The sequence below is a fragment of the Ursus arctos genome, unplaced genomic scaffold (genome assembly GCF_023065955.2).
Source record: "Ursus arctos isolate Adak ecotype North America unplaced genomic scaffold, UrsArc2.0 scaffold_23, whole genome shotgun sequence".
In the NCBI taxonomy this organism is placed as follows: domain Eukaryota; kingdom Metazoa; phylum Chordata; class Mammalia; order Carnivora; family Ursidae; genus Ursus; species Ursus arctos.
Genome location: NW_026622908.1, coordinates 18,539,938 through 18,548,732, shown reverse-complemented (window position 1 = coordinate 18,548,732; position 8,795 = coordinate 18,539,938). Strand labels below are relative to the sequence as shown.

The 8,795-nt window shown below is 48.6% G+C and overlaps 1 protein-coding gene across 2 annotated transcripts in view; it reads left to right on the top strand.

Moving 5' to 3' along the window:
• Positions 1-340: 340 nt before the first annotated feature.
• The window catches only part of MPPED2 (metallophosphoesterase domain containing 2), a 173,396-nt gene continuing 164,941 nt past the window's right edge, over positions 341-8,795 (top strand). The window contains exons 1-2 of one of the 2 annotated variants that reach the window (XM_026512191.4): positions 341-664; positions 6,252-6,500. In XM_026512191.4, the coding sequence (XP_026367976.1) occupies positions 6,373-6,500 (128 nt within the window). In that variant the 5' untranslated portion in view covers positions 341-664; positions 6,252-6,372. Of the gene's footprint in view, positions 665-1,433; positions 2,250-6,251; positions 6,501-8,795 lie in introns of those variants that run through there. The other variant, XM_057317482.1, reaches the window with a different exon arrangement.

The window sequence follows — 8,795 nt, the reverse complement described above, 5'->3', positions numbered from 1 at the left end:
ATTTGGAGGGAAAACTCCCTTTATTTTTCTGGGGCTCCGCAGCCGACCCCCTCCCCAGTCCCCTATCATTTTTACACTGATCACACTCCTGATGATGAACTTGCGGCTCAGCTTCCTGCTGCCTGCTTGACCCGAGAGCACCAGCAGGCTGACGGCCTCGCCCTCAGCTCCCTCCTCCTCTCGCAACCCCGGGGCCTCGGGACGCCGGTGGGGGTTCGAGCGGGCCGGGGCTACAGGAGGGGCGCGCGGGGGCGCGGGGTCCCGCCGGGGAGCGCGCACGGAGCGGCGCCTCAGCCGCCCTGCTTCCTGGAGCTGTGCTCCTTTGACCCCAGTGGCAGTCCCTGTCACTGCACCGCTCGCGCTCCCTCTGGCTCGCCGCGCCCTCGCTCCCTCTCCTCGCCCCCTCGCTCGCTCTCTCCCCAGATCGAGGCTGTTCGGGTCCTTTCTCCCCCTACCCCCCGCCTCCCTCTTGTGCCGCGCCCCCCGCCCCCAGCCCGAGCCCGCGGCGGGACCTCCGGGGTCGAAGGTTCTGGCCCGCCCGCGCCCCTCGCCGCCCCCGCGCGCCCCCCGCGCGCCTCCCTCCGGCTCCGGCCGCTCAGCGATGGATCGCCGGCTCCTTGGGCGCTGAAGGCATCCCCGGGACCCGGAGCGCAGCCCGGGAAAGGTAATCCGCCCCGGGAAGGGAGGCGGAGGGCGGGGGAGGGGGAGGAGGCGGCCGGGCGCCCGGTGCCGCGCGCGAGAGGAAGGGAAAAAAAATGCACACACAAAGCGGAGCCCGGGTGAGAGGTGCCTTGTCAGAGGCGCGTGCGAGGGGCTCGGAGGCTGCGGACCGCGGCTGCCCCGGTGCTCCTGACATTCGCACGAGCGGGCGCTTCCCGGGCAATTCGGAACCCGAGGAGGGCGTATTTTCTACCCTAGAGCGAAAGCAAATTCTTTTTCAGGAGCTGTCTCCCTCCCACTCCCCATTTCGCCCCTCTGCTCATCTCCCCTCCCCCCCGGCCCCCAGTCCTCAGCCCCCGACCTCTCAGGGTCCCCACCGCCAGCTCCCTTCTCCGCCGGCATTTCTTAGGAGGGGTGAAGGGGGTGTCCGCGAGGGGCATCAGCGAAAGCCTGGCGGCGGGGATGGGGGTGGGGACGAGGGCTAGGCGAGCTGTTTACTAGAAAGTCCCGGGGTTATGTGTTCGAACCGCCCCGGCCTAGGCCCGGGTGCATTGTGTTGGCCCGAGCCCCGGGCGCCCGAGGCGGCCCGAGCGAGGTGCGGTGGCCGGGAAGGCGCCGCGCAGCTTTGTGCTTGGGCTGCGCTGCGCGGCCGCCCCCGGGGCCGCCCGCGCGCGCGCAGCTCTCGCGCGGGGCTTTTTCTCACCCTGTCCCCGTGCCCCAACCTCGCTGTCCCCTGCCGCCCCCGGTCTCTTCACGATCGCAGCCTGCGGAGCGAGCCGGCGACCCGGGCAAGGCGGCGGGGGGAAGAGCGAGGAGAAAAAGTAACCGTTGCCGCCCTATTTCTTCTTTAGAGAGGCATGAGTTTCTTTGCTATTTACACGGAACAGGGTTATCTTTGTAAAGCCTTTGAATTCCGGGGTTTTGCGGCCTAGGAGATGAAGGGGGCATTTTTCTGGAGATCCGGGAGGGAGTTAGAATCCACCCACAAGAAATTAAGGATGCCCCGGTGGGGTAGATTTATAGAACATTTACTAACCCCGACCCCCAACATACCCTAAATTAAGTGCAAATGCGGGTCACGCAAAATGTGTAATTGATTTAGATGCTGCAAACAAACACAAACAGGTCGGGGTGGAAAAAACAAACAAAACTTTAAGGGAAAGAAAAGATTTCTACAGAGGGGGGAAATCCGTGGCCTCCACACCCCCTTCCAACGCTCGCTGGCTCCCTCCCTTCCTTTCTCCGCCGCTCCAGGAAAGCAGCCCGGCAGCTCCGGGGCAGAGAGCAGGGAGGCGGCGGCGGCGGCGGCTCCGGGCGCGGGCTCCGCTCTGAGGGCTCGGGGATGCCAATGCGCCCGCGAGGCTGACGTCGGGGGCGTGGGGCTGTGATGCTCGAGCGAGGATGGCGCGGTGTCAGAGCCATTGGCCGCCGGTGGTCATCAATCAATCCGGGGCTGGGGGAGAGAGAGAGAGAGAAAGAAAGACAGGCGCCCAGCGGAGCCCGGCCGGGGCCGCGAGCGCCAGCTCCAGCAGTGCCAGCAGCGGCGGCAGCAGCGGAGGCGAAGGTGGTGGCAACGGGGGACTGAGCGAGTAAGGCGAGCTGGTGCTCCAGGAAGGAAGGGGGAGCTGTAGCCCAGACGAGCCGGTCGTGAGCCGGGAGGGCAGGGCGAGTGTGTGTGTATGTGTGTGTGTCTGTGTGTGTGCGCGCGTGTGTGCGCATAGTTGCTGAAGGACACCCCCCCAACTGCCCACCCTAGATTTAAAACAAACAAACCAATCCAAAGTAGAGAATTCCGCGCCCCCCGCCCCACCATATATAGGCTCTACGCCTTGCCAGAGGCGCAAGAGAAAAGTCCTGCCCTTTCTCTCCGAAAGAATGTGCCAGGCGGGTGTCCGCAGTGCTGGAGACAAGTTCAGGTGTAAGTGCGTCGGGAGGGGGGGCGCTGTGTGGACAGAGGCACGTGGAACTTTGTGCATCCCTCTCAAAACGGTGGCGGAGAAGCTTCAGAGAAGGCTTGTAGGCATCGCTCCGGGATACGGCGATGTGTAACCGGAGGTGGGCATAAAAGAGTAGGGGCGTGAGTTGAGAAATCCCTCGATCCGTGCGGCAGAGGGAGGAGAGAGCGAAATTTGGTGGAGTTGGAGCAAGAGAGTTCCAAAGTCCGGCCAGGCGGTCGGGCGATCTTCTTAGGGCTAGTGAATAAAATGAGCATCCTTGTTTAAACGAGGAAATCACGGGCTCCTTTCTCATAGGCTGTGCCGAGCGAGCTCGGGTAGGGAGGTCATGAGTTGTTGCTTTGAAACTTTTGGTAAATTGGACTTCTGGTGTCTGGGAGGTGGAGACAGTTATTTAATTCCTCAGCTTTTAATCCTTTCATTGCCAGCAGACTTTAAAAGGTTTTCCAGCTAGATTCCTGAAAAAGAACATTGCAAGTTGCACAGCTTAAGGGACAGGAGACGCGATTGCTGTCTAGGAAATGCAAAATGAGCCCACATGATTTTTTTTTTAAGCGAAAATCAAGCTAGCACCAGCAGGAACGTTTGGCAGTGTCAGTCCCTTTTAGGTTTTCCGTTAGGGTTCCTGACATTTAGTACCAGATTCCTTTGTTTTGTGGCGCACATGTGCTGAAATGTAAAATGAAAACGAAAGAGTACTGGTTTCTCTAAATATTATACATAAGAAGTGATGTAAGTGTAATGAGGATGACATGCTCCCAAATCTGAACATTTGGAAGGTTTTACTGCCTGAATATGTGAAGCAAGGTAAATCAGCTTCTGGATAGTTTTAGGCAGTGTATCATTCTGTCTTGTTTCAAGCTTTCCCCAAATTTCTCAGGTCAGAGGAGGGGCCATTGTCTTTGAGAATTGGCTAGGGGAAAAAAAAAGTCTTTTCCATGTGTTGGTGTTTAATATCTGAGTGGGGGTGAACATAGTATTTTAAAAAATAAGCCTTTTCTTGACTTGTCTGTAAAGGTTCCTGTGAAAGTTTTGAAGCTCTCTGCCTCAGTCCGACAGTTTCTTCAAAGGATTCCAGATTAAAGAAGGTAGACACTGCAGGTGCACTCTTTCGATAAAACATTTGAAAGAGAACATGGTAAAGATGAATTCAAATGAGGAGCCAGCCACCCATTTAGCCCTTCAGAGTTATAGGGGCCTGTGCTTGCTGATGAAAAGGTGTACTATTTGTCTTGCTGGGGCAAAGGTGCAAAGAGGCACAGATGTTCACTTGATAGGAAAGGCAATCCTACTTGGACTGTAGGACAGACTGGACCATTTAGGAGTGTGAATTGATCACCTTCTAAGTTCTCTCCTCTGCTTCAAATGGGAGGGTCTAACGCTAGCTACTCTAAGTCACTGCATAGATATTGACAGAATGGTGTGGAAATTTTATTTCTAGGCTCTTTTGCTCAGTTTAATTGGTGACTTTACACCAGAAACATTTAAACCTTTTTCTGGCACAGAGTGCAGAGATCCTTACTGAGAGGTCACAATGGTGTAGACATGAATTTTGTTTCCTTTGCTTCTTAATGCTGTGTGTCTCACACAATAGACATTGATGGCAGGAACATAAGAATTGCCATGTAATTTTTACACCACTCTTTAATTTATGCAAACACTAAGTTCTCGCAGTCTGAAAATGTGTATTTTTTTCCCTCTGTGCTTTGATGGCTAACATTCTTTTTAATGACAGTCATTTCTATAACAGGAAGATGTTTTCATTTGTATTTACTTTTCAGCGTGGCGCAATTATGCAGTTTTGCGCTTCAGTAGTGTCTCGGTACTTTGTGTCTCAAAAGAGAATTACAGTACTTAGAACAGGACTGCAATTTGAAGCAGGTGTTGTGTTTTACTGTTATGCAAAATAACAGTAAAATATAATTGTGGGGGAAATTAAGGAAACAGCTGCAAACTTGGTATGAAAACTGCTACATTATGATTTGTAAGCAGTTCTTATAGATATGTTACATCAAAGGATCAGGGAAAGATTTTAATTTAGTTAATCCTACTGGCCTGGTTGTCTATCAACTAGTGCTTAAAGGACTCCTACCTCCCATGAAGTCAGGAAGAGGAAAGAGAACCCAAAGTGACACTTTGTTTAAAATGCCAGAACACCAGGGATTTGTCTCTTGGCAGTGGCGTTGTGCATTAGGAACGAAGGCAAGGTGAGTGTCATTTAGCTTGCTTTGCTAATATGAAGAAGGCAATGATTTGAGTAGAACGCTGTGGAATTTCTTAGCCCAGCTAGCATATGGAGGACTACACAACCCCCGGGTTGTAAAATAATAAAATAAATGGCCTATGGCAGGCCATCTGCCTTTTGCTTGATATCTAAGGTGTTTCATGCCAAATTTAAATCTAATCTTATTATTCTAAATATTTTTATTTGAGGTAACAGCTAAGATTCCCGGAGCTTAATGGCGCACATGGCAAACATATTCTGATGCAGGGCACTTAAAGTAAAGAGCGTGTACATCGGAAACCGGGGATGTACTGTATGGTGACTAACATAATAAAAAATCATTAAAAAAAAAAAAAAGTAAAGAGCGTGGGTTACCCAAGGGTTACTCAAGGAGGGTGCTACCCTTTTCTTCTCTGTTGCACTGACGAGTTCCAACAGCCTCAGTGCAGGCATTTGCTCTCGTAGTCTTTGCATCCCTACCATAAAAATAAACATCCTCATTTCTCAACCCAGCTCAGCAAATAATATGTTGACATTTATCAAAATAATCAAAACTAATGGAAATTTTGAAAGAACGAAACCAACAACTGGCAATTATACAGCACCAAGCAAGAATGAGGTGGTAAACGTAACGGCTGCCCCCTTTCAGTGCTCTCTCCGGGCGCTACGAGGGGCCGTAACGAATGCATCCAAGTAGTGGTCCAAGCCTCGAGGTATTTGACTCTCCCCCACATGACTGGAGTGTTTGAAGAAATCATATGACATTTAGCAAGAAGGATTTGCCTTACCGTAAGATTCTTGGCCAGAGTGGAATACATATGTATATCAGGCGTTGAGTACCTAGGTATTTTGGGAACTGCTTGTGAAAGAAAAAAATTGCATGTAACATGTGCATGTATTACGTGTGTGTTATGGTTGTACACAGGTATCTCTTGTAAGTGCAGCATTTTAAACTTACATTTGTCCTCGTGTTATATGGCTGTGTTAAGCATTGAGATTTCACATTATTCTATGACATCAACTTTGTACAGAACAAACATTCCAATTAGCAGGAAAGGTTTGGAAGATTCTCCACTTCGAGCACAAACCATTTATAGTTAGACACCATGGCAACTGTGGATATGCCCCTTCCGTAATTCATGTTAAGTGCCATAATTATAATTAAAGAGGAAATCTTCGTTTGAACGCCATTGAAGTGATTTGCTGGCAGCCAGCAATGTCATATGGAGTGCAGGGTCCACTCTGAACTGCATGCAGGGTAGAGTGTTGGGAAAGGTTGTATTCACGAGGCGATGACACATATCAAGATTTTATTCCTGAGCCCATTTCGGGTCCAGGTGTCATATTTGACGTTTCTTAGAGCACCTCCTTATTCTTTTTTCTCATTTTGTAATTTTTTTTTCTTTTTTCAGAAACGCACGGTGGTATTGATGAGTAGATCCTTGGGTTCAGAGGTTGGCTGAAACACACCATGCCTGCTTCCATCCTTTGCTCCGGAAAGTTGTGAATTGCTCATGCCTATAGGGAGGAAGGATGGCTCATGGGATTCCTTCTCAAGGCAAAGTTACCATAACGGTGGATGAGTACAGCTCAAACCCCACGCAGGCATTCACACACTACAACATCAACCAGAGCAGATTCCAGCCACCGCATGTACATATGTAAGTATCACTCATGAACTTAAAAAAAAATAGCAATCAAGAAAATAGAAATAAAATAAGAAAGTCACTAATGACTTCTGCCAGGGGGAATAAAAGGTGTATGATGTGTAAAACAGATGGGTATCCGTGCTTCCAAATATAGTTCAGAGGAGTACCCTGCATCTGGGTAACTTTTTCAGATTTTCAGAGTATATCAACCACAATTTGACATTATATCACCAGATCGAAGGGGGGGAAGTAGGTTGGTTGCCCACATTTTGTGGATAACAACAGAGAGGTTAAGGTATTTTCCCAGTGTCACACAGTGACTTTTGGCAGTCTCCTGACCCCTGGTTCAGTTTGCTTTACATGTATTGTTTGCCTCCATGATGAAATATTTCTTTAAAATTTCTGTAGTTTCCCCCCCCCACACACACACACCTCACCCCACTACCCCTTTACATTCAGCTGGGAAATAGGCCTAATTGGGACTAATTGTCCAGCCACTGCTAAATCCATTGTCTTGCCTGTTGCTAGTGGAACGTGTGCTGCATGCTGCAGGACTCCAACAATATGGGGAACAAAGGATTAAGGGACAGTGGAACAGTTGGTTCCAGGAATTGTACTTTTCTCTCACTCCCTAATACTATTTAAGTCATGTTTCAGTTTTAAACTGTTTAAGGAATGGAGTGCGGGAGAAATCCACAGGCAAGGATTTTGCAGCACCTGGATGCACACCAGCTTTTTTCTGTTTCTCTGCTACAGGATGTGCTGGGCTTTCAGCAGAAGGGGCAAAAGGTCACCATCTCCCTAGTTTATTCAATGCCTGGTGCTCATTCTCTATTAGACCCTTCCAATGTCTAACATGAGTCTTTCATAGTAGGACTAAACCTCTTTGAACACTATTGTATAGTCAAGAGAGAAAGGAGGTTAGGGCTCTGTTGACTGTTTTTCCATTCCTGGCAAAACTGAACTCCGGGCATGTCTAAGTCACAAGTTCTTTTCTTTTCTTTTCTTTTTTTTTTTTGGTGTTTGTTTTATTTGAGCATTTAAAAAATAGTAGGACCCCCCCACACACACATGCATACCCCCCCAAATTTAGAAACACTAATGAAACAAAAGGATCTCTCTTGACTGCTTGGGTATTAGTGTAAATACTAGGATGTTACTTTGCAAGTATGTTCTACAGAGCCACTCAGCTCCCTACGATGGGATTTCTGGGAAAAAAAAAAAGAAAGAAAAGAAAAAGGGAAAGAAATCCTTGTGAATGGTTAGTGTGAAACTATTTCAAAGAATTTTATACTTTCTTTAAATCACAATTTATTCATGATTATGAAGGATTGTTAACAGGATATTAAGGAAAAGTTTTTAAGGTGAATATGATTTTCCTTTGTTAAAATGACTTTTCTGAAGAATAAGTCTGTGTTCATTTCAAATTTTCTTTTATTCTTCCGTTTTTAATGATTTTTTTTTCTCCAAGTATGTTATAGAATTTGTGCAAGCCGGAATTGGGATACCTTTAGCTTTGTTCTGCCAGTGTGACGTTTTGTGTTAAAGAATCACAAAGAACTTTGTGAATTCTGTTTCCTTTCAGGCAAAAGAAAGTATGTTTTGCCTCAGATTCCTTGGAAGATGCTAATAGGGACTGTCACCTTAAGTCTTCACTCGTTCATGGCCCTAAGATTCTATTGGTGAACTGGGAATGAACAGAGATATTTAAAAAATCATGTAACCTTAGAACTAATCTGCTGAGATCTAGCCATGAACAAATCAAAGGATCAAATTACATATACCCTTTCTGGAAAAAAAAAAAAAAAAAAAGGCTTGCAAAATGAGGTTTGCCATGGTAGCCTAGACAGCTGTGTAGCCCTTCACTAGACTTCCCACCTTGGAATAGAGCACTCTTCCACAGTCTGGGTCCAGGTGGCCTTTTCACCTTCATCATCTATCGAGGGCTTTCTGCCTGAACCCTTTGCTCCAGCCGCTGCACAGGTTGGCTCCCTGTCACCCGAGCACACCTTGGGCCTCTCCATTGTGGTGCCGTTGCTTTCACTGCTTCTCACAGCTGAGGAGTGAGAAGCGCGTTTATGCTCTGCTGGTCAAATGCCTCAAGTTGGTTCTGGCCTCTCTACATCTATAAAACCTCTTCTATCTCTCCCAGTCCACGCTGACTGTGCCCCCCTCCCCAGCATGATGCCCCTCGTCCCTTCTTCAACCCATACCACCTGCATTATTACCTCTCTCTCTCATTCATTTCTTAAAAGCAGTGATTGAGCAGGTAACAGGTGTTCAGAACTACCGATTGATGGATTGATC